The sequence below is a fragment of the Orycteropus afer genome, unplaced genomic scaffold, assembly GCF_000298275.1.
Source record: "Orycteropus afer afer isolate SDZICR_OR568_19922 unplaced genomic scaffold, OryAfe1.0 scaffold00179, whole genome shotgun sequence".
NCBI classification, from domain to species: Eukaryota; Metazoa; Chordata; class Mammalia; order Tubulidentata; family Orycteropodidae; genus Orycteropus; species Orycteropus afer.
The window spans coordinates 2,046,910-2,072,779 of NW_006921766.1; the positions used below are offsets into that span (position 1 = coordinate 2,046,910).

Below are 25,870 nucleotides of genomic sequence, written 5' to 3' on the forward strand. Positions count from 1 at the left end.
CGCAGGCCGGGCTAGCAGCTGGCGCGCGGTGTGTGCGGCAGGCGCGCGGGCTAATGATGTCACAAAGGCGCGGCCGGGGGTTCGCAGCGCGTTCTGGGAGCGAGCTCCGCGGAGTTCTTGGCTGCTGCTCGCATCGGCCCACGCGCTTTTGAGTTGTTCCTGAGATCTTTCACACCCTTTTGGTCGCCAAAACTCAAAACACGCGCAGGAACGTTGACGGCACAGTTGGCTAGGGTTGGTCTTGGCCAGGCCAAGCCAGATGGCTATTTTTAAGTGGTCTAGAATCTTTAAGCCCACTTAACAAAAAACCCCGTCAGATCAGCAGCCCTCCTAGGATCTACACAGCTCGGTGACGCTGTTTTTAATTGTATTGAACTCCTTGGGCCACTCTAGATAGAGTCGAGATTGGGAAAGACTGCCTTCCTTGCGGATGTCTTAACAGGATATTCAGCAAAACATTCCTGGAGGGTAAGCCCGACAATGGCCCATATTAAAGGCTACCCTTTACAGCCTGGCGATTCTCCGGTTTCCCTGGCAGAAAATGCTCTGTGTTCTTTCGCAAGTGTAGGGGTTTCAGTGTTGTGGAAACGGATTCGTCTTTATATCAGCTTCCGTCAGGCCTGGAAAACATCCACACGCTTATATGGTCGGATATGGAAAAATGTTGGTTTCTTGCTAACATCTTTGGATAAATTTTAAAACCATAGGGCTTACTATGTTTTGTGAATTAACTATGTGCCAAGTTAATGGACTAGGTGACCTCTCAAAATGTACAGTCGACCTTCACCTAAGGAGTTCTGGTGGCACAGGTTAAAGCATTTGGCTGGTAACTAAAAGATGAGGGGTTCCAACCCAGCAGCTACTCTGCAAGAGAAAGATGAAGCAATCTGCTGTAAGAAATCAAAGCCTTGGAAACCCTGTGAGACAGTTGTACTCTGTCCTATATGGTTTCCTTGAGTCGGAATCCACTCCGTGGCAGTGGGTTGGGTTTTTTGGTGATTTCACTCACTTAGCTTAAATAAGCACTTAGCTGCTAACCAAAAGATCAATAGTTAGAACCTACCAGCTGCTCTATGAGCGAAAAGACCTGGTGATCTGCTCCACTAAAGATTTCAGCTCAGTAAACCCTATGGGGGTAGTTCTTCTGTCCTGCAGGGAAAGTTATGAGTCAGAATCTACTCATGGGAGTTTTTTTTTTTTTTTTTTTTAAATATATGAGTAGACTTCTGAAGAACACTTTTGAGAAAGATTAAACCGTTTAGTAGAAAGGTTAGAGAGCAGGAGGTAGTGGTTAAAGCAATTAACCAAAAGGTCAGCAGTTCAAACCTAACAGCTACTCTGGAGAAAGATGAGGCAGTCTGCTTCTGTAAAAATTTACCCCCGTGGAAACTATGGGGCAGTTCTGCTCTGTCCTACAGGGTCACTATGAGTTGGAATCTACTCATGGCAGTGGGTTTGGTTTTGGTTTTAGAGAGCAGAAATGCGGGGCGGATCGTTTCCGGGACACATTGTGTCCATTTGAACCCAGCCGCCCCTTCATCCAGCATTAATTGCTAGAGATTGATTTTTGTTACTTGACACTTGCATCTCACTTCTTTGCAGTTCTCAAGGTTCAAACTCTGACTAAGCCGGAAGAGCGAAATTGGTTTTGCCCAACTTACCATTCACGCCCTGGGCCTAGCATGCGCCCTAAATGCACCCACGTTTGAGCCTCGTGACTCTCCGTAGCTGATCCTTAGCGGAGCAGGTTCCCGCGCTTTCCAGCGATAGGCGGCAGACGGCGCCGCGCAGTCGCAGGAGTTAGCAGGAGCGGCCATGGGTGAGACCTGTATCGCTGAGGAAGCTTGCCGGGTCAGTGGTGAGGCACGCGCCCCACGTGTCTTAGCTGTAGCAACGTGCTTCCTTGTGCTGTACTGCAGCCTCCCTGATCTAGGGAACGGCTCACCTTCGCATGGTCCTGTAGGTCTGGCAACTTATCTAGCCAGACTTCTCCACAGATGGCGTGGGCTGACCCGGGCGGGGGTGGAGGACTCAGGCATGATGTAACTGCCCAGTGAGGCCTGTGGGCATCTCCATCTGAGAAAGCAACACGAGTGCACATCTTGGTGGGGGATATGGAAGTAGAGAATAAAGGTTAGAAACTAGGAGATTGGGGATGAGAGGTTGAATAAAGTGAAGATGGAGTTGAAACAGTGGAATGAGTGATGAGTCTCTTTATAACATCGGAATGTCTAGTTTTCATCTGAAGGCCCTGGACAGACCCTTGTTTCAGGGTTTAGTGTAAGGCTTAGAGAATCTAATCTTCTGTGAGTTGCTTAGGTGCAACTTCCCTTGCATGTGATGAGGAGAAAGTGTGTATCTTTTGGATCTAAATCCTGGTCTACTCCTTATTAAGTGTGGTACATCAGGAAGTAACATGTGCCGTTTGTACTTATGTTTACTGCTCGACAACCTAGATGGTTGAGGTGAATTAAATGAGATGACCAGCAAAGGGCTTGTAACCCTTAACACAAACCAAAAAAAGAGCAAACTCATTGCCGTGGAGTCATTGGACTCATAGTGACCCCTCCTTGGGTTTCTGAGGTGTTATCTCTTTGGAAGTAGATTGCTCAACTTTCCTTCAGAGTAGTGGCTGGTGGGTTTGAACCACCAGGCTTCTGGTTAGCAGTCAAATACCTTACGCACTACACTACCAGAGCTCCCAGAACTCTTAGCAGAACCTCAGTAGAGGTGATTTCCTTTCTTCCTGATTAATTGGGTGCTGAAATGATAACAAAAGGTGCTGGCATTTTACTTAGTTTTTAGGGCTAAAATGCACTATTTTTCTTCTCTATTGGCTTCTGTTTTTGAAGGTTTGGGCTTCAGCTCAAAATGTAATATACATAGGGTAGCAAAGGATACACTAGAAAAGACATGCTTTTGAAACAATTATGCATGATTAAAAGGAAGCTAGCTCTGGTGGTGTAGTACCTAAGGCATTTGATTGCTAACCAGAAGGTTGGAGGTTCAAACCCATCAGCTGCTCCATGAAAGGAAGATGGAGCAAGTAGGGTGGTGATGAGTTGGAATTGACTCGATGGTAGTGAGTTTGGTTTGGTTTTTTGAGTTAAGTGTCTGGTTTTAGTCATCTGAAGAGAAACTTAATAATCTTAAGGTCTGCTTGTTCTTTTAGCACATGGGAACTAAAGAAGAATTTGTTAAAGTCAGAAAGAAGGACCTGGAACGGCTGACAACTGAAGTGATGCAAATACGGGACTTCTTACCCAGAATACTTAATGGGGAGGTACTGGAAAGCTTCCAGAAGTTAAAGATTGTAGAGAAAAGTGAGTCTTACTCTATTTTTAGCAGTCTTTGGTGATGGCAACAGTCTGTTCCAGTAGCTGTATTATCACCTTACATAAACAAATTTTAAGATACTGTTACAGGCATTATAATTACATGTTAGTGAATCAGGTAAAACCAGGGCTTTGAACCACTTCTAACCAGTTCAGTCATAGCTGATGAAGGAAAACCAGAGTAGACTAGAATTTTTAAAATTTGACTGATCTAGAATGATAATCGGAACAGGAAGAATTACCCAGTTGAAGCCCTGGCATGGAAGACTTGGAAGAGACATGGTGACCCTTTGGGAACCTAATGCATGATACTGGATTATTGGTAGGATGTGGAGAGTGATACACGTTCAAAGCATGTTTGGCTGCCATCTTTGAGTGGGGCACTGCTGTTTCTGACTGCTCAGAATCCAATGGGTGAGAGATTTAGTTGCTATGCAACAAATACACTATGCTTTTTTTCTTTCTTCTTTTTTCAAAATTTTTATTGTGATTTGGGTGAAATTTTACAGAGCAAATTCATTTTCCATACAGCAGTTCATACATGTTTTGTTTCATGCATTGAATGCATTTCCTCATAATGTAACAGCTCTCTTCCCACTTCCTCCTTGTAGTTAACTTTTCCCTGTGTTATTCTTTCCTGTGCATTCCTGCCCCCTGAGCTGTTTCCTTGTGCAAACTGCCCTTCTATTCTTCAATGATTGATCACTCTAGTGAGTGTATGTACCTGATGTAAATGTTCATCCTGTGTGGTGGAAGCCATGGCAATGAGTTCAATTGCAGACCTGAAGGGTAACTAGGGGCCATAGTCTCAGGGGTCTTACAAGGCTCTATCAGACCAGTAAACCTGGTATTTAATTTTTAATTTTTTTTTTAATGATTTTGAGTTTTGTTCCACATTGTTATCCCACTCGATCCAGGATCTCTTGCACTGATCCCTTTCTGAGTGGTTGTCAGTGGTAGCTGGGCACCATCTAGTTCTTCTGGGCTCATGGTCATATAGGCTGAGGTTCGCATGGTCTGCTAGTCCCTGGGACTAATTGTTTCCGCATGTCTTTGATTTTCTTCATTCTTTTGCTCTAGATGAAGAGAGACACGTTGCACCTAGGTGCTGCCCTTATTTTCTTTTTTTTAAAAAAATACCTTTTATTGAAATATAATTTATATGCAGTGAAACGCACAAAACTAAAGTGACATGGGTTAATACATTTTTTTCCCCCTCCATGTTCCCTCCTTTCGCCTCTCACCCCTGGTAACCAACAAGGAAAGTTTCCTTTCATATATAAACTTTTCCTTAACTTTTTTACAATAATGAACTAATACTCTGTTTGTCTTCTATGATTGATGTATTTCACTCAGCATAATGTCCTTCAAATTCATCCATGTTATGTAGTGTTTTGCAGATTCTACATTATTCTTTAGTGTTGCATAGTATTCTATTGTGCATATGTACCATAGTTTGGTTATCCATTCTTCTGTTGATGGGCATGTAGGTTGTTTCTATCTTTTTGCTATTGTAAATAGTGCTGATGCTGCTCTTGTTTTCTAAGAGTGACATTAAGTTTCTAGCAGGGCTTCAACCCATGGTTTTTCCCATTCTGGTTATCATTCTGGTACACTCAAATTTTAAAAATTCAGATCTGTTCTGGTTTCACTTCCTTAGCCATGACTGAACTGAGAAGAACACTTTTGAAGCCCTAGATAAAATAGAAGAGAGAGAGGTGCCCACAAATGAGTAACTTAAATATAAGTTGTATAGGTGAATTGGTATTGGAAGAATTGCAAACTTTTTCAAGTATCTTACCAGCTTCTCTTTCTCTTTACCTCTCTTCCTTTGTAGAAGTATTTCATAGTTTGCTTAAAGCATTTGACTGCTAACCAGAAGGTTAGTGGTTCAAACTCCCCAGCCACTACTCGGAAGGAAGGTTGGGCAATCTACTTCCATAGTGATACTGCCTTGGAAACCCAAGGAGGGTTCACTATGAGTTGGATCCGACTCGATGGCAGTAGGATCCTAAAAATCAAGCCCTTACTTGTGATTTGAGCTAAGCTGTTATGTCAAATATTAGTCTAAGAGCCAATTCACATTCTTGGAGATACTCTAGGACTGATTCATCATTTGCCTAATTGCACTGAATTACAACTCAGTCAGCCTTCAATGGCGAAGTCTTACTCACCATCCTGCATCTGACTATTAGCTATCACTGTATGGTCTCTAGAAAAGGTGTATCTAGGGGCCCAGGTAGTGCTTTAGCACTAGTCTGGACAGGAAGATTCCTTGACTTAAGAATACAAGTTTCTGGTTTGTGCAAATAAATCTGGGTCAGAAATATCCATTTAGAAGAGAGAATGTTCATGGTTACCATAGCACCACAGGAACTTTGGTAGCACAGTGCCTAAGGCATTTGACTGCTAACCAGAGGGCTGGTCGTTCAAACCCACCAGCCACTCCTTGAAAGGAAGGTTGGGCAATCTATTTCCGTAGTGATACCACTTTGGAAACCCATGAAGGGTTTGCTGTGAGTCTGACTCCACCGCACATAACCACAGCAACAACATAGCACCACACCCTGCTTGTTTTCTTTCAAGTCCTCAGATTAGGCTTCCCTTCTGTTCCCTGTGGTGTGCTCTGGGAGGCAGGCCCCTGCAGGCTAAACCTCTGGTTCCTGTGCTGGCTGGCTGTTAGCCATTTGGGATCAGTGGAGGCATCACTGGGAAGAGAGAGGTTGAGGTATTTCCTCCTGCTCCCTCCCTGTTGTACTTCTTTTCTCTGGCAGTAGCTACAGCCCTCCACAACTGTGTCTCCTACCTAGTGGCCACCTCCATAGTCCCACCTCTAATGGGCTCTAGTAACACTATTTTTCCTTTAATTCCTTCAGCTGTAGGGCTGTTGCTCATGCCTCACCATCCCTTGTGGGTTCCTTTGTTTCTTTTCTCACCTTTGTAGTCATTTCATTAAAGTCTCTTGACATCTCAGTTGATTTCTGATTCTCACTGGGACCCGAGCTGATGTATTCCAGTAGCTGCATTCCATATAACTCCAAGGCTTCTTGAGTCCCTAGTTCTGATACTATACTCATCCAACCACCTTCTGAGAGTAATTTGTCCTATATGCATTTGTCCTCAGGGAAGGAAAATGCTGACCAATGAGCATGAACAAACAAGTCTACTGGTTGGTTGTATTTCTTGCTGTAAAAGAATAAACTGGCTTTCTGAAAAATACATCAGGGTCTCATGACTTGCTTGTTGTTGGTAGTTGCTATTGAGTTGACTCCAACTCCTGGTGACCTTATGTGCAACAGAATGAAACATTGCTGGTTTCTGTGCCATCCTCATGATCGTTGCTATGTTTGAATCTATAGATTTCTCCTTCATTGAGTGTTTTCCAAGATTTCATTGACCCTCTGCTTTACCAAACCTGCTGTCCTTTTCCAGTAATTGGTCTTCCCTGATGACGTGGTCAAAGTAAGTGAAGTCTCTCCAAAGTATCAGAGTCTCTCCATTCTTGCTTCTAAGGAGCATTCTGGTTGTATTTCATCTAAGACTGGTTTGTTGGTTATTCTGGCAGTCCAAAGTATATTCAGCATTCTTTGCCAACACCACAGTATGACTACACCAGTTCTTCTGTCTTCCTTTCTGATCATCCAGTGAGGGTAGCCAATGAAAACCCTGTCGATCACAGCACAACGAGTTGCTGAGCATGAGTCAGTCTTTTGGTGATCAGTCCCTCTGCCAAGATAAGATTGTACTGATTACAGAAGTGAAGGCCACAAACAATCTGTGGTGACTTGAACAAAGCCAAGCCAGGCTTCAGGAGGTCTTGTTCGGCAGCTCTGACCTTCCCTGGGCCATGTAGTTAGTCACCTATTTTTATTGATCTGTCTGGCAATTTCTTCTCAATGTCTTTTACTGATTCATCTCTATTCAATAGCCTTCAGATAGTGGAGTAGCTTGTGGCTCAGGCCTCATCTCTTCTCACTCCACAGTCTCTCTTGAGGCAATCTCAGGTACATATAACTTCAATTATCACCTTGATGTCTGTGGCTCCTAGATCTCTCTCTAGCCCAAACCTCTCCTCCAAGCTCAGGACCCTTATATGTAACTCCTAATTGGCATTTTTCTTGCTTGTTTTACAATCATTTAAAATTCTGAATGTCTGTCCTAATTTGTCTAAGAATGGCTCATCAGGAACAAACCTGTGGTCCAACAAAGGTTTATTGGCTCATTGCAATTAGGGAGACCATGCAGCAGAGGAACTGTGGGGCCTCTCACTAGACAAAGAAAAGGAAAGAGTTATTGGATTTTGGGGAAGGAAGAGTTTAGGTGAAATGTAAATGAAGCAGTGTTTTGATGGCTCATAGCAAAGTAGAGCTTTGTATATAAGGGTCAACATCAGGCCTGACTGGAAGGGACTCAGGTCCCATTTCCTTGAAAACTACAAAGTAAAGATGGAACATATCTAGAAATCCTGTATTTGAAGCTCTCTGCATTTAGTTTAAAATCAAGGCTGTTTCTCTGTCAAAGTGACTCAGATCTTCCAGGCAAGAGTGGGATGTTTCCTCCTTACTGGTATAATTTCAAACATCAATCTTCCTGTTAGGCTGAGACTTTAGAGGATACATTTTCTCAATGAATAAGAAGTCAGCAGTCACTCACAAGAAGGGGTCATTATGGTACTTTACAGCTGCACTATGTCCTTAGCAGAAATGTTGCTTCCTGCTCACTTTGTACAGGCTCTAGCTGTGTCTGTTATCGCAGCCTGTGAAACGACAAGACACATTTTCACTGTCTCAGAGCACACTAATGTTTACTTTCTCATGTCTGACTTATGATTTCTGCTGCCACCCTTCCCCCATCCCAAATTGGTCTGCCTTCAGAGTCCCATCAATGAATAGCATCACCCCCAGCCTAGATAACTGGGAGTTCTCCTTCGTATTGTCTCTCTTCTTCATAATTCCCCCTACCTGTCCACCTGTAAACCAGAACCAAACTCACTGCCCTCGAGTTGATTCCAACTCATAGTGACCCCCATTGGATTTCCAAGGCTGTAAATCTTGCAGAAGCAGACTGTCCTGAGAGAAGGGCTTCTGAAGGTATCTTTCCCCTGATTTCACCTCTTGAGGTCTTACCACTTTGGTGATAGGGAGCAAACCCAAGGAAAACAAATATTTTCCCCTTTTTCTTTCTGTAAAGCTTAGCTCTAATGGTCTTCCCTGGCCCTTCCCAGGGCCTGTGTTCCCTAATTAGTCACATGGGCTGTGGCTCTAAGAATAGACCACTCCAGAGGAAATTCAAAGATCACACTGTGGCAGCAAGAGATGTTTGATGATTTGGTTCTTCTACACTTTTCCCACCCTGTGGTCCTGTAGGGTTCTTGGCTCTCAGTACCAAAGCTTTTGCTTCTGGAGTTTGATATGTGCCATCTTAAGCAGTGGTGAAGGGCATCCTAAAAATGTGAATGAATGCAGGCTGGGAAGGAGTGGAGAAACCATAGACCGTACGTGAGGAGTGGCTTCTTTTAGTGTGTAGATGTAGATGTGTTTTGATGGCTTGGGGTGGGGGCCTCAGACTATATAGTAACTTAATGAGCTTGCCAACGGATTTCAATTGCCAGGGTAAGTGCCAAGTAGTGAATGAGGCTTGATTCTGACTCTAACATAGTAACTACCTTTGGGAAACTGGGCAAGGTAAGTGGTGGAGTTTGGAATAATACAGATGATGGTATTGCCTGAGGATCTTTAGGGAATAGATGAGCATTGAGGAGAGAGGCATAATTTATCAGAAGGAAGAGGGGAAGATGTTTGAGGCTAGCAGGATGGCTTGAATGAAAGCTGCAAATAGGAGTGAGCAGAATTGAAGCTAAGAAACTAGTTTTTTGCTTCATATGTGGAGCAAGGATTGGAGTATAGCTGAGATGAGAGTAGTTAATGTGAGCAGGTTATAGAAAACAAAATGATTGTGGATTAGGTGTTTTTAATCTGAGATGATAGGCAATTAGAAGTTACCACATGGGAATGACATCAGAATGCTGATTAAAATTATATTGTCAGCAGAATGATTTTTGTACCTGAGTACAGGAGAGGTTTGGAGATGGGGCAGAAGATTAAGGAGAATTAATAATGGTCATCGAGGAAGGTGGTACGTGCTCCCTTAGTACATGACGTTATGGCTGTGTAGCTGGGAGGGAGGGACTCATTTTACAACATTACTGTGAAGAAATTACTAATCCTGTGATGGAGTGAAGACAGGGTGTCATGGCTCTTTGGGATCATCAGTAGGAGCATAGTGGTATAGGGAGTCATCTTCTGCTTGCTAACTGAGGTTGTAGGGTTTTTATAAAGTGGAGAGAGTGCTGCTTATGTCTTATGATGTTAGTTACCATTGAGTTGTCTCCAACTCATGTATAGCAGTGTCAGAATTGTTAACTCATACCCTCATGAGAAACAACTTTATCAACTAGAGTACAGTATTATGTGCAGTTCCTTTTGCCTTAGTTTGACAGACTCCACTCATTTTTAAGGTTACTTTGGTTAACACCTGTAGTGCAATGGGTTTCTCTTATATATATGACCTTTCTAGCCCTAGGTTTGTAAGTCTGCCAAGGTGATTTGCTAGGTCACAGTCTTGCAAAGAGATTGGACAATTTAGTATGCAATTAAGATAAATAAAACCTTTGTGAAAATTGGTTGATAACTAAGCAAATTAGGTGACTGGTATACAGAGGGGATTGGTCAGTTTGTGGTCTTAGTAGGAGGAGTAGGCTTATAAAAGAGCCATTCCACAGAGGTTGATGGGGACCTTACTACTATCAAGAAGAATAACCTGGAGCAGAGCATGTGTTTTGGACACTGGAGACAGTGTGAGATGGCACAAGACAGCATGAGACAGTGCAAGCAGTATGAGCAGTGAGAATCAGGAGACTAGCATGAGGTGATTGTGGTGGGCTTCTTGGCTTATGGAGTGAGGTGGCTGTAGTGGGCTTGCTAAGCACCTGAGTGAGAGAGCTAAGTGCCTTTGGTCAGGAGGCTTGTTGGCAGAGTGGGGTGCCTCTGAGCACTTGTTCATACAGCTAAAGAGCTGTAACATTTGCCTGAGAGGGGCAGAGGCAGAGAGGAGGCTAGCATGGCTGAGAGAAGGGCTTGCTAGCCTGGCTAAGAGGAAGCTAGCCTGGCCAAGAAGTGCGGCCTGCCTGCAGACATGGCTGAAAAACAGAGCTGTCCTGCTTGGAAGCTGTCCTGATTGATGAACTGTATTCTGTATCCTGTTACTGCCAAGTTGGTCTTGATCCTAAGTTGTAACCTATCACTTCCCTAATGAATCTCATAATCATGAGTGTTGTTTGTGAGTTCTTTGTGGCCATTGCAATGAATTATCCAACCCAGCAGAGAAGTAGGAATCTGCCTTATGCTGATGTTGATGATCTTGATTCAGTTCTTCCCCCTGAATTTAGATAACTTCTGATCCATTAGCTTACAGCAACATTCCTCCTTGCTGCCTTCAGTGAGGTGGTTCTGTACATTTGTAATAGAGTTAGGTTCTCTTGTCATAGTCTGCATTCCTTTCTGGGATTGCCAGACTTCTTAAGTGATTTTTAAAATTTGCGTATAGTATTTTAAGCTTCACTTTTCATGCTATAAAGTTCCATGGGTTTTGAAAAATGCATAATTTCATGTATCCACCATTACAGTGTCATGTGGAGTAGCTTCACTGCCCCATAAATGCTCTGGTGTCTCCATGTATGTCATAGTAGAACTATGCTTCATAGGGTTTCCAGTGGCTTATTTTCCAGAAGTAGATGTCCAGGCCTTTCTTCCAAGGTGCTCTGAGTGGACTTGAATCTTCAACCTTTTGGTTAGCAACCAAGCACATTAACCATCTGCAGTACCCAGGGAGTTGGAATTGACTCGACAGCAAATTTTTTTTTTTTTTAACGTGCCTTGTGCTTTACCTATTTAGATGCCTCCCCATGGCAACCACTAATCTTTCTACTGTCTCCAAAGTTTTTCCTTTTCCAGAATGTCACATAATGGAAATCATACATTATGCAGCCTTTTTGTAATGTCATCCTTTGCTTAGAGATGCACATTTTTAAGTGTAAGGGGAATAAAAAAGCCATTTTTGTGTTTTGCTTCCAATGCCCTCCCCACTCTCTGCCGCCACCCTGTGTTGGTTTGCTTAAAAATTTTGACCCCAAATTGTTGTGTGGTTGATGTAGAATGGGCACTAGGATTTCAAATGTGTTTAAGCTCTTTCTTTTTTACTTTTGATAAACCCTGGAATATTCTTATTTTATTCACTTTTTTAATTTATATATTAGAACACCTATGGAAAATTTCCCAAGGGGATCACTGAAGTTTCCAGAAATCAAACCGATTGCCATTGAATTGATCTGACACATAGTGACCCCATGTGTTACAGAGTAGAACTGCTTCATAGGGTTTTCTTGGCTGTAATCTTTGCAGATCACTAGGCCTTTTCCCCATAGTGAGTACAAACTGCCAACCTTTAAACTGCTTGCATGACCAAAGAACCTATATAATTGATGTTTACTAAGTAAGAATGTCTACTCTAAGACAAGATCTTTAAAAGACATTGTCAATCTGTTTTCTTTAGTAAGCTTAAGTATTAGAAAGAGAGTTCTTTATGGAACAAGGGTCTGAATCTTTTTTTTTTTTTAACTTTGAGTGAGATTAGAGAATGTTGGGAATAGGTTTGTTGAATTCTACTTTTAGCTACTGAGATAGTTCATTAAGTTAAAGTTTATTATGGGACTGTCAGTTACCATCTAAAAAGATATGTCAGAATCCATGACCATAAGTATCTTGTAAGGTTCTGGTTCTCTGTACTCATTAATGTTTATACTCTTAACAACTCAAAGACCTTGCATTTGTCTTTGGGCTGCAGGAGACTACCTCCCACCACAGTCAGCCAGCCTGGAGAAGCAGAACCTGAAGACAGAATATATATTCATAACTTAAATAAAGAAAGGAGGCAGGATTGTGGGTAAAAATAGAACGTTCTATACAGGAATTTGGATTTCTACTCCAAACCTGAAAAAATAACACACCTGTTGCTACTGAGTCAATTTCGACTCAGTGATCCTAAGAGACTTAGTTGACTATCCCATAGGACTTCCAAGGCTGTAAATCTTTACAGAAGCAGACTGCCACATTTTTCTCCTGCAGAGTGTTAGTCCTTTGATTAGCATCCAAATATACTGAATCAGAATCTACATCTTAACAAGATCCCCAGGTAATTCTTTTAGATTCTTGTTAAAACGTAGATTCTGATTCAGTATATCTGCGGTAAAAATATAAATTCTCAGCAGGAGGTTGAACCAGACTGAACCAGTTTGAAGCCCTGATTTCATGAGCTGTGGATGTTGACCTGACATGGGACCTTAGGCCTAATAGTTCTTTGCTAGTTACTCAGAGGGATCCAGAAGCATTCATGAGATGGTCCTAATCCTTAAGGACATGACAATAGGGAAGATAAAGAGATGGCAAATGACTACAGTGTAAGTAGGTATGTCAGAGATTCCTCATGAATGAGGAAAGGCATTACAAGGAGGAAGAGGATGATCAGGGAGGCTTTCTGGGGGAGTTAGATTTAGGATTGGGTCAGGAAGGAGAAATGAGTTTTCATAGATGTAGGTTACAGGGGCATCCTAGGTAGGACTGGTCTCAATCAAGTTCAGAGAGGGGGTGAACATGTGGCATGTTAGGCAGTGAAAGATAGTTCTGGTGTGTTGGAAAAATGCCTTTTTGTATCCACCAGGGTGCAGTGAGGAACCTGCTTACTGTGTCACTGGGGATTTGTTAGATTCTAAAATCAAGCTCAGCATGGATGTCAGGCCTTCTAGGGACTTCTGAATTAATCAGAATATATGATATATTGAATCCTTGGTTGGGAGGGGGCACAGACCTGCATGTGCTTCAAATTTGGTAGCTCTCACACCACTCTTATTAGTTCCTGTGAACCTTGAAGGATGGAGAGTCATTCTAGAGACTTGGGTTATGTGAATTGGGAAGACCGTGTGATTAGGGATGCCTTCAGTTGGTGGGATACCACTGTCTTCTTGACCGGTTCCTTGTAGGGTTGATTGTCACATATATAGGGAGTTTTGATACAATCCTGGGAGGTTACCCTGGATTATTATGCAAATCTCACCTCACAAGAAAGATGGGATCCATTAGTAACTTATTCCAAGTTCTCTTCTAAACTGATTAGAGAATGACGAGAAGGTAAAAGTTAATGGCTGTTAAAAAGACTTATTTTGGATTTGAGAGTCTTTCCTGAGCTATTTTGGTCAAAAACATTTTAATTTTAGTATGAAGCCATTGATGATTTATAACCATGCTAGATGATGTAATTGATCTCTTTTGTTTAGTTTTAATTTCTTTGATTAATGTTTTAGAAATCCTTGTCTTCTTCATAGCTGTACCTGCCTGTAAGTGAGTATTTAGAGATACTGTCATTCTCGTGTTATTACAACCACATCAAGAAAGGATTGTGATTTTGGAAGATAGATGTTCAAATGGCATGTAATTTGTGTTGTTTGTATTTATGTGGTCTTTCTAGGCCTTGCCACTTTTTCATTCAGTTAACATAGTTAAATTGAGGTAGCATCTCCATTTTGAAAAATTAGCAGTGGAAATACAGTCTAATCTGGTGACAGCACTGCCCAGTCTTAATGCTGAGGCTGGGTAAGATAGTGTCTTGACTGTATATAATTATCATTTATATGTCCACACTCTTTCTGTCACTTTCTTTAAAAGTTGCAAATGCAGTATATACTCATAGGAAAATGAGAAATATGTATTACCAGAGTAGCTGTATGCTTCTCTTTGTTCAAGGATTAGCAAAATGAGAAAGGAATGGATAAAGAGGAAGTGTTACCATGTATGGTTCTAGGCATTGGGATGGATCAGAAATCAAAACAGATGAAAACCTCTGCTTCGCAGTTGTTTTAGGGGGTTGGGAATGGGCCAAGTTGAAAACGCAAGGTGGAAGTTTCAGAGGAGGCAGCAGTACCCCCATCTGGCCACCAGGAGGTGGCCTTGTACCGCAGAGGGGAGTGTGCTTTGGGTTGGGGCCTTTGGGGTTGTTGTGTCTCTGATGGCTGAGTTCTAAGTTCATGGAGCTGCATGCTGTAGATAGGATTGTTTTAACCCTGTCTCTTTATTATGTAACCTACACTAAGGTCATATGTGGCTATGTAGCACGAGGGGCTATGACGTTGCCACAGTGGAAGAATTTCAGGAGACCTTGTGGCCAGGGGCTCAAAATTAATTCCTACAGATTTTTATACATAATGTAAGGGTCTAGAGTTGTAATTTCTTACCTTCTTTTCCATGTTCAAGTTAACATATGGTTTAAAAATAAAATAAGAGTTAACTGCAAAGAAAATGTTTTTAGACCACCATAATTTTATCTTAGTCCTTTTGTTCATTTTGTCTTGCTTTTGTCTGTGATAATATGCAGTATGTATTTTATACATACTTATAATACATGTGTATATATGTATAAATAATATGCATTCTCATTTAACAGTATTGTAAATGGGCATCTATGTAGTGTTTCACAGCGTAACACTTGACTGAGAGCTGGTTTCTTAGATGTCCAGGATTAATGAGACAAAATAATGAATTCCAGTAAAAGTCACACATCAATCGTAAAAGAGCAGAAAAGAAATCTTGGATTTAAGGGAGAAGACAGAGTCCAAAGTTCCTTCACCCTAGCTTCTAAGAGACATTTGTGAAGTTTTGCCAGCCAATTTCAAAATGTCTAACTGGTTCAAGTATTTACTCTTAGGTTCTAATCTTACTTCTAGGGTAAAGAGGCTATAGGAAGCTTAGAGACAGCCTCTATTTCTTCTTCCCAAGCTTTGAGATACCTGCCTCATAACTGCAGGTGTTTCCCACAGATTTCTCCTTTGGGCTTTCCATTGCCTTCTAAATAGAACCCTGGTGGTTATCAAGCCACATCCATTACCTTTTGTCTATTTTTAACTGGAGGAAGTGTCTGTTACCTTTTTCTCCTCTGGGTTAGAGGCTCGTTGAAAAAGAGGAAGATCTTTGATGAGATGGATTGACACAGTGGCTACAACAATGGGCTCAAACATAGCAATGATTGTGAGGATTGCACAGAACCAGGCAGTGTTGTTTTCTGTTGCACATGGTATCACTATGAGTTGGAATCCACTCAGTGGCACCTAACAACAACAACAGCAACAAACAGGATGGAGTAATATTCTATTTTCCAGATGCCTGCTCTTTGAGCCACTCATACTTAACACCAGCTGCCTTCTGCCTCCCTCCAGTTTTTGGTTTTTCATGTTCCTGAGCCTGGGTTCTTTTGCTTGCTGTTGCTAGTTGTGTGTTTGGTCTGCCTTTCGTCTTTTTTTTTTTTTTTTTTTAAATTATAATACTCGTACGTTATTAATCATACATTAAATATTAAGATCTGATGGCAGGTCTGACAATCACCATAATCTTAAAGTACTGATAAGCATAAACAGTATTTCAAAATATCTACAGTAATACTAATATGATAAGAAAACATCTATGATTTCAAAGTCGTAGGTATTGCTAAACTGCTAATGCTGGTTTTCTACATTCATAATTGAAGAAAATACTAACTTTCCTTTATGGGTTCATGTAAAATAAAATGTAAATTCTTCCCATCTAAGTTCACAGACGCTTTTAAGTTCTGTTTATGGATCCTATGTTGTGAATCCTGGTTTTCAACTTAGGTGTTGAAGGCATCCTTACTTCCAGAATGGTTTCCTTAAACTCACCTTTACAGTGGCTCCAACTTTTAACTAGGATCATTCATTGGTGATTTAGTGGTAGAATTTTGCCCCTCTGTAGAGCTCTGGTGGCATAGTGCCTAAGGCATTTGACTGCTAACCAGAAAGCTGGCAGTTCCAAGCCACCAGCTACTCCTTGGAAGGAAGTTTGGATAATCTACTTCCATAGAGATACTGCCTTGGAAACCTGAGAAGGGTTCGTTATGAGTCAAATCAACTCCATAGCAGTGAGTTTTTTTTTAATGCTAGTGACCCAGGTTTGATTCCCAGCCAGTGTATCTGATGTGTAGCCACCACCTATCTCTCATTGGTGGTCTGGGTGTTGCCATGATGCTAAACAGGTCCCAGAAGAGCCTTCAGACTGAGGTAGACTAGGAAGAAAGGCCTCATGATCCACCTCTGAAAATCAGGGAGTCTCTGCATTTTATCTTGTCAGTGAGACCAGGCTGTTGGCTTCAAGCAGTCATGCTTAGTTGTGGTTCTGGAACAGCAACATCACCGTCTTCTGGGAACTTGTTAGAAATGAACATTTCCACGCCAACTCCAGACCTAGTGAATCAGAAACTCAGGGTGGGGACCAACAATCTATACTTGAACAAACCCTCTAGGTAATACTAATACACACTCAAGTTTGAGAACCCAAACCAAAAACCAAACCTGTTGTCGAGCTGATTTCAACTCATAGCTGCCCTTTTCAAAGCTATACTCTTTACAGAGCAGATTGGTGGTGGTGGTGGTTATGTGCCATTGGGTCGGACCTGACTCATAGCGACCCCTCCTTGGGTTTCTGAGGCAGAATCACTATGGAAGTAGATTGCCTAACCTTCCCTCCAAGGAGTGGCTGGTGGGTTTGAATTATCAGCCTTCTGGTTAGCAGTCAAGTGCCTTAGGGACTACACTACCAGAGCTCCTGCAGAGCAGACTACCACATCTTTATCCTGTGGAGTAGCTGGTGGGTTGCAACTGCTGACCTCTTGGTTAGCAGCTGAACATTTAACCACTGTGGTGCTAGAGCTTCCTCAAGGTTGAGAACCATTGTGCTAAAGCATTGCAGAAAGTAGACTGTAAGTCTTAGCATATGTTCCCCCTCAAATCTTGGTATGTGTCAGCATAAAAACTGATGATTTCTCTGCCCTTGATATTCGTGCACTTAAAATTCTGAATTATGTTTCTCTGATTTTTCCGAATGTCAATATTTCTACAGCATAATGTATTTTATTTAAAGTTGGTAATACTTTTAATTTCAGATTTGTTGACATGAGTTTCTGTTTTGTTTTGCCATTTGAGTCACCAGCTGAGAGAATGTGGTAAAGAAGGAAGTATTATGGAGCTCCTGCCCTTGTGCTCTGACATTCTCTTATCTTGGTTACCAAGCCTCCCTCCCCCATTGACAACTGTGCAGTTGTTCCATTGAGTCAGTCCGCCAGTTGGTGGGACTTGCTTGTGAATCAGCCAGTGCTGGCACCGAAGACTCACTGTGCTGCCATCTGCTTTTTATGGAAAAGATACAAGTCTGTGCCATGAGACATTTGGGCTCTCAGCCCTGACTGTAGTCCTTTAAATAATGTACTTTCTCCAAGTCCTGATTACAAGTCTGGCAGTAAAGTGCGGCCTTAAAAACGTAAAACATAAAGCAACAACAACAACAAAAATCCTTTCTGCTGTGGGCTAAAACCTAAAGAGAATGTAAAATACCAGACTTTTAGAATATTGGTTATTCAAGGATTGGTGAAAAATCAGAATAATTGTACCTAAGGAATCAGTACAGTTTTCTAAGAAAGATTAGGTAAAGGAGATGCTTAGGTGAGATTAGTGGTTTGAAATATCTTGAATATTTTTATATCTTAGGTATTTTTACGTCTCTTTCTTCTAGACCTAGAAAGGAAAGAACAAGAATTAGAGCAGCTGAGAATGGATTGTGAACACTTTAAAGCCCGCCTGGAGACTGTGCAAGCAGATAGCATGAAGGAGAAAAAGGTACAGTGCTTAAGGATAGAATTCCCCAAACTCCCAAGTTCATGCCATGTCCTAAAGTGGTGCTGGCTTACAGCCATTCATTTTTTTTTTAAATGCATTTTATTGAAATATAATTTATGTGCAGTAAAATTCACAAAACTAAAGTGACGTGGGTCAGTGCATTTTTTTTTTCAGTGTTCCCTCCACTCCCCCTCCACTGGCAACCAACAAAGAAAGTTTCCCTCCATATATAAACCTTTCCTTGACCCTCCAAAAGAACAAACTAATACTATATTTGTCCTTCTGTGATTGACTTATTTCACTCAGCATAATGTCCTCCATGTTCACCCATATTATGTGGTGTTTTGCAGACTCTATATTATTCCTTAGTACTGCATAGCATTCCATTATGTGTATGTATCATGGTTTGGTCAACCACTCTTCTGCTGATGGGCATGTAGATTATTTCCATCTTTTTGCTATTGTAAATAGTGTTGTGACGAACATGGGTGTGCATATATCTGTTCCTGTCCTGGTTCTTACCTCTCTAGGATATATACCTAGTAATGCGATTGCTGGGTCAAATGGTATCTCCAATTCCAGCTCTGGTCGCGTAGTGCCTAAGGCACTTGACTGCTAACCAGGAGACTGGAGGTTTAAACCCACCAGCCACTCCTCAGAAGGAAGATGGGGCAATCTACTTCTGTAGTGATACTGCTTCGGAAACCCAAGGAGGGGTTGCTATGAGTCAAGTCTGACTCAATGGCACATAACAACAACAACAAGAAGCAATCACCATATTGCTTCCCACAGTGGTTGTATCCCTTCACAATCCCACCAGCAGTGTATGAGAGTCCCAATCTCTCCACATCCCCACCAGCATTTGTTATTTTCTGTCTTGTTGAACCTTGCCGTCAGTGCTGGGGTGTGATGGTATCTCATTGTTGTTTTGATTTGCATCCCTCTGATGGCCAGTGATTGTGAGCATTTCTTCATGTATTTGCTGGCCACCTGAATATCCTCCTTGGTGAAGTGTCTATTCATGTCTTCTGCCCATTTTTTGATTGGCTTGTTAATTCCTTAGGTGTTGAGGCATTGGAGTTTTCTATAAATCTTAAAGATAAGTCCCTTGCCAGATATGTAATTATGGGCAAATATGAATTTGTTGCTGTCATTTTTGTCATGTGCTTTTTTGTGGTGTCGATTTCTTTGTTCCGTATAATTTTCTATGCTGAGCTCATTCTGTTTATGAATCATGTTATCAGTTCCTTTGTTGCTATTGTTTTAGTATTTGCTAATAAATATTTATGCTGGTCCTCTTTTTTATTTTGATGTGAAGGTTTGTCATTTTTCTTTGAGGTTACCCTGTGGTTTATAGTTTTCTTCCCAAATTTAGAACAGTCCATTCTATCTTATAGTTGTCTTGACGCCCCTACCATTTAGAAGTTCTGTAATGACACAGTTTTTTCCCTCTTTTTGGTTTGTAGTTATCCTCATTTGTCAATTGATGTCTCTGGTCCCCTGTTTACAATCTTGTAGGCTTAGTTACTTTGGATACTTCCATAGCTGGATTGGTTTCTGGGTTATATCATTATGTATGCTAATGGTCAGTTGTTGTTGGCTTTTGTTGCTTCTCTGTCCAAAGTGTTCCCTTTAGCATCTCTTGTAAGGTTGGTATGATTTTTAACAAATTCCCTTAATTTCTGCTTATCTGGAAGTGTCCTAATTTCACCATCATATTTGAGGGACAATTTTGCTGGGTATATAATTCTTGATTGGATATTTTTCTCTTTCAGTGTTTTATATATACCATCCCATTGTCTTCTTGTCTGTATGGTTTCTGCCGAGAAATGTGAGCTTAGTCTTATTGGTTGCCCCTTGTATGTAACTTTTAGTTTTTCTTGTGCTGCTTTCATGATTCTTTCTTTGTTTTTGGTTTTGGTGAGTTTGATGATGATATGTCTTGGTGATTTTTCTTTTGGGGTCTGTCCTGTTTGGGGTTCATTGGACTTCCTGAATGGATATATTCTCATCTTTCATCATATCAGGGAAGTTCTCTTCCAACAAACTTTGGACAATTTTCTCAGTGGTTTTATTTTCCTCTTCCTGTTCTGGAATTCCAATGACACATAGGTTATTCCTTTTGATGGTATCTCACATGAACCTTAGGCTTTCCTCATTTCGTTTTGATCTTTTTTCTGATTGATCCCTTTCCAAAGAAGTATTCAGGTATTTGTCTTCAATCTCATTAATTCTGTCTTCCATTGTATCAATTCTACTCTTTTGCCCTTTCAATGTATTATCCATTTCTGACAATTTAGTATTATTCTTCTGGGTTTCTATCTGTAGATTTAAAATAATTTCTAATTTTTCATTTATTTTGTCATTTTGTTCTTGTAGTTTCTTCTCAAACTCTTCTAGTCTTCTAGTCTGTGTTTTCCTTGATCTGTCTCTCAATTCTTTGAAGATATCTAAATATAATTCTTTTAAATTCCTTATCAGGGAGTTACAACGCTGCATCTTCCTCAGGGATGTGTTTTGGATCTATATTCTGGTCCCTTGTTTCTCCTGCTTTATCTTGCTTCTTACTGTGGACTGTGATGCTCCGTTGTCTCTGAGGCATTGTGACATTTTTGTGTTTATATTTAATTGGTGATTATATGTTGGAGTGACTTGCCCGTGATTTTCATTTTCTTTGTTTTGTTTGTATGTTATCTACACAAGCAGTGTACTATGATGTGCTCCTCTATTCAGTAGTTGATAGCACTTATACACTCACCATCTGTCTCCTTTCCTGTTGTCGGCCTCTTGTATGTCCCTGCCGACCTTGGCAAATGGAGCCTATTCTTAGGTCCCTGGAATCTGAATGAGAATACTGTCACTTTAAAAATGCAAAATGGTTGCCACTTGTAAAGTTCAAAATGGCTGTGCCCTCAAGTCACTTTAAATATCCAAAATGTCCACTACTTGTAAACATTCAATATAGCTGTGCCCTCGGTCACTTTAAATATCCAAAATGGCCACTGCTTGTCAACATTCCAAATGGTTGTGCTCTTGGTCACTTCAAATATCCAAAATTGCCACTGCTAGTAAACATTTAAAATGACTGCACCATTGATCACTGTAAATCTCCAAAATGGCCACCGCTTGTAAACATTCAAAATGGCTGTGCCCTTGGTCACTTTAAATATCCAAAATGGCTGCTGCATGTAAACAATTAAAATGGCTGTACCCTCCAGATGGCAGAAAGTCAACACCTCAGGTTGTCTCCCTCCTTGCTGCTTCCCTTCCTTGTCATAGGGCATCAGCACAGTTGTCCCTGCAGCCCTGGGTGACCAGGGCTGATCTTTAGGTCAATTCTCAGGTCCCAACACCACTTGGAAATATTTAGGCTATTGGTTCTGTCAGAGTAGCTGACAGTCTGCAACTCTGACCGTCTTTGTACTCACTGTTTTTGTTCAGGTTTTTTCACTAGTTGGTGCCTAATCCACTTCTGTATAGTTCCTTTCAAAGCCCAGGGATCCAGGATTATTTTCTGTATCTCTGTCAACTGGTTTTTCTTTTCTTTGTTGAAGAGGGTCTGTGTCGCTTGTCTGCCTTTTCCTCCATCTTGCCAGAAGTCCCACAACCATTCATTTTTAGGGAGCCGACTTAGTATTTCTAGCCCTTAAGCCTCAAGATATCTTATTTTTAAATATTTATGTTCTGAATGAGTTGGAAAATAGTGGGACAATTGGATTTTTAAAAATTGTGATGAAAATATATGCTGAAGAAAACATATGGCAATTCAACAGTTTCTACTTGTATAATTCAGTGATATTGATTATACAATTCCAAAACATAAGAATTCATGATAATATTGGAAAAGAATATAGTACAGGTAATCATTTATAATTGGAGATAGATATATTAAATCAGAAGCATTTGTAATTAATTTGGGGTATTATTTTCTGATATTTTAGAAACAACCTGTTGTATTTTATTATAATGTCAGGGGAGACTACATAATATTTCTTAAAAATGACACCTTAATTTTTACTTTTTGCATGGTGTAAATTATTTCCTCTTACGTAAACCTAGAATTGTTCTCCAATATCTGGTAAAATTTGGCAGTTTGATTTAGTTTTGTTTTTGAATAATAAAACAATAATACTAATAGTAATAGCTAGTATTTATTGTCATTGAAAAGATGGGAAAGGAAGAAAAGACCAAAATGCATGTCAGAAGAGATTGTGAAACTTGCTCTTGAAGATAAAGTATCTAAAGTGAAAGGAAGAAGTGTTGAAATAAAGGAGCAGAACAGAAGATTCCATAGGGCAGCTCAACAAGACAAAAGTAAAATATTATAATGAAATGTGCAAAGACCTGAAATTAGAAAAAGGGAAGAAAACACTCATCATTTCTCAAGCTGAAAGAACTGAAGAAAAAATTCAAGCCATGAGTTGCAATATTGAAGTATTCTAATGCCAAAATATTGAATGATGCAGGAAGCATCAAAAGAAGATAGAAGAAATACACAGTCATTGTACCCACAGTGGGTAGACGTTCAGTCATTTCAAAAGGTATGATATAATCTAGAAGCAATGGTGTTAAAGGAAGAAATCCAAGATGCACTGAAGGAATTGGCGAAAAATGAGGTTCCAGGAATTAACAGAATATCCATTGACTTGTTTGAAGAAATGGATGCAGCTCTGGAGACACTTACTTGTCTATGCCTAGAAATTTGGAAGACAGCTATTTTGCCAACTGACTGGAAGAGATCCATATTTGTGCCCAGTCCAAAGAAAGGTGATCCAATAGATTGTGGAAATTATCAAACAATATTTGTATCACATGCAAATAAAATTTTGCTGAAGATAATTACAAAATGGTTGCAGCAGTGTATTGACAGGGAACTTCCAGAAATGCAAGCTGGAATCAGAAGAGGACATTGGATGAGGGATATCATTGCTGATGTCAGATGGATCTTGGTTGAAAGCATAGTATACCAGAAAGATGTTTACCTGTGCTTTATTGACTATGCAAAGGCATTTGACTGTGTGGATCATAACAAATTATGTATAACATTGTGAAGAATGGGAATTCTAGAACACTTAATTGTGCTTATGAGGAACCTGTACATAAACCAAGAAGCTGTTTTTCAAACAGAACAAGGGAGTACTGCATGGTTTAAAATCAGGAAGGGTGTGTGTCAGGGTTGTATCCTTTCACCATACTTATTCACTCTGTATGCCAATCAAATAATCGGAGAAGCTGTACTGTATGAAGAAGAATGTAGTATCAGGATTAGGGGAAGACTCATTAACAACCTGCAATATGCAGATGACACAACTTTCCTTGCTGCAAATGAAGAAGACTTGAAGCACTCACTGATGAAGATCAAAGAGTACAGTCTTCAGTATGGATTATACTTCAACATAAAGAAAACAAAAATCTTCACAACTGGGCCAATAGGCAATATCAGGATACATGGAGAAAAGATTGATGTTATCAAAGATTTCATATTACTTGGTTCTACAGTCAACACCCATGGAAACATCAGTCAAGAAATCAGATGTCATATTGCACTGGGCAAGTGTGTTGCAAAAGACCTCTTTAAAGTGTTCAAGTGGAAGGAAGGTTGGGCAGTCTACTTCCGTAGTGATATTGCCGTGGAAACCCAAGGAGGGGTTGCTATGAATTGGATCTGACTTGATGGCACGTAACAACAACAACAAAGTGTCGAAGAGCAAAGATGTCACTTTGAAGATTAAAGTGCACCTAACCCAAACCATGGTATTTTCAGTCACCTCATGTGCATGTAAAACCTGGACAGTGAATATGGGAGACCAGAGAATTGATGCTTTTGAATTGTGGTGTTGGTGAAGAATACTGAAAATACCATGGACTGCCAAAACAGTGAACAAATCTGTCCCAGAAGTGCAGTCAGAATGCTCCTTAGAAGTGAGAATGACCAGATTTCATCTCACTTGCTTTGGACATGTTTATCAGGAGGGACCCTGGAGAAGGATATCATGCTTGGTAAAGTGGAGGGTCAAAGAAAAAGGGGAAGACCCACAACAAGGTGAATTGACACAGTGGCTGCAATGGTGGACTCAAGCAAAGCAAGTATTATAAGGATGACACGGGACAGTGCAATGTTTTTTTTTTTCTGTTGTACATAAGGTCACTGTGAGTTGGAATTGACTTGACAACACAACAGGAAGTGTTTATTGAATGTTTTCTGTGTGCTGGATAAGAAGGAAGGGAAAATAAGACCCTAGTTGCTACTCACCAAACAAAGATGTAGAACAATATTTTGTGTATCATGTTGTGACAGTGGAGCTTGATGTCTCCTATGACCATGGTCCCCAGCCCACAGGTCCAGCAACTAACTCCCTCAAGATGCTAGTTGTGGCTAAGAAGTTAATTTAACTATTCCCACTGTTAGGTTTATACTGTATATGGATATTTTTATATCACATGCAAATAAATATGTAGGAATATTGTCTGCCAAACTGATGTATGGTCATGGGTATATTCCTGTTTGCCTATCTATACCTAGTCTTCTTGCCTGTCTACCTATGTATTCAACCATAGATTAGTGTTTGCTATCACTGATAATGCAGTATTATGTATCCAGTAGTATTTGCCTTTATTGTCTGTACCTCTCGTGTACCTTTCCATGTCTGCCTTTTCCTTAGTGATGTTGTGCTAGTCACACACTTTTGCTATATTGCTTTTGCCTTCACCCATATAGAGCACCTGTCTCTTAACTATCCATCTATTTTCCCTCTCTTTTTATCCACTCCCATCCTTGGTAACCAGCAAAGCAAATTTCCTTTCCTGTGTAAGCCTTTCCTTGACTTTTTACAATAATGGACTCATGCAATATTTGTCCTTTTGTGATTGACTTACTTCACTCAGCGTGTTGTTGTTGTCCTTGACTTTTTACAATAGTGGACTCGTACAATATTTGTCCTTCTATAATTGACTTACTTCACTCAGCAAAATGCCCTCCAAGTTCATCCATGTTATGAGGTAATTTGCTGATTGTTCATTATTCTCTAATGTTTGTGCAACCATTTTCACCCTCCTTTTCTGAGCTGTTTCTCCTTCATTGACATACACTCATTGCCTGCTGAAGTTCCTATCTAATCTTTCTAGTTGCTGTTGTCAGTTTGATCCCATATAGATAGTTCTTAAAAGAGCGTAAGCTTATAAGAGCCATCTAAGGTACAACAAGGAGCTCTGGTAGCATAGTAGCTAAAGCACTTGACTACTAACCAGAAGGCTGGTGGTTCAAACCCACCAGCCACTAAGCTCAGGGCAGGAATTTTTTAAAAGTTAAGCTTAACTGTGATTTTACAGTTTAAGATGACTTTATGGGATATTTTTGGTTTAAGGTTTAAAGATTATCTCAGGGCAATAGTTTCAGGGGTTCATCCAACCTTCATAGCTCCAGAAAGTCTAGAATCTATTAAAATTTGAAATTCTGTTCTGCATTTTCTTCCTTTTGACCAGGAGTCTTCTGTGGAACCTTTGATCAAAATGTTCAGTAATGGTAGCTGGGCACCATTCAGTTCATCAGGTCTCATGGCAAAGGAGACAGTTGTTCATGGAGGCAGTTAGCCACACATTCCATATCCTTCTTTGATTCCTGCCTCTCCTTCTTCCTCTGTGCTTCAGGTGAATAAAGACCTATTGTTGTACCTTGTTGTTGTTGTTGTTATGTGCCGTCAAGTCGGCCCCGACTCATAGCGACCCCTCCTTGGGTTTCCGAGGCAGTATC

The 25,870-nt window shown here is 40.7% G+C and overlaps 1 protein-coding gene across 1 annotated transcript in view; it reads left to right on the forward strand.

The window, feature by feature from the left end:
• Positions 1 to 1,815: 1,815 nt before the first annotated feature.
• Positions 1,816 to 25,870, forward strand: part of LOC103202421 (heat shock transcription factor 2 binding protein) — a 271,770-nt gene continuing 247,715 nt past the window's right edge. Inside the window, exons 1-3 of the mRNA XM_007947307.1 lie at positions 1,816 to 1,851; positions 3,173 to 3,323; positions 18,017 to 18,120. Coding sequence (XP_007945498.1) covers positions 1,816 to 1,851; positions 3,173 to 3,323; positions 18,017 to 18,120 — 291 coding nt within the window. The remainder of the gene's footprint in view (positions 1,852 to 3,172; positions 3,324 to 18,016; positions 18,121 to 25,870) is intronic.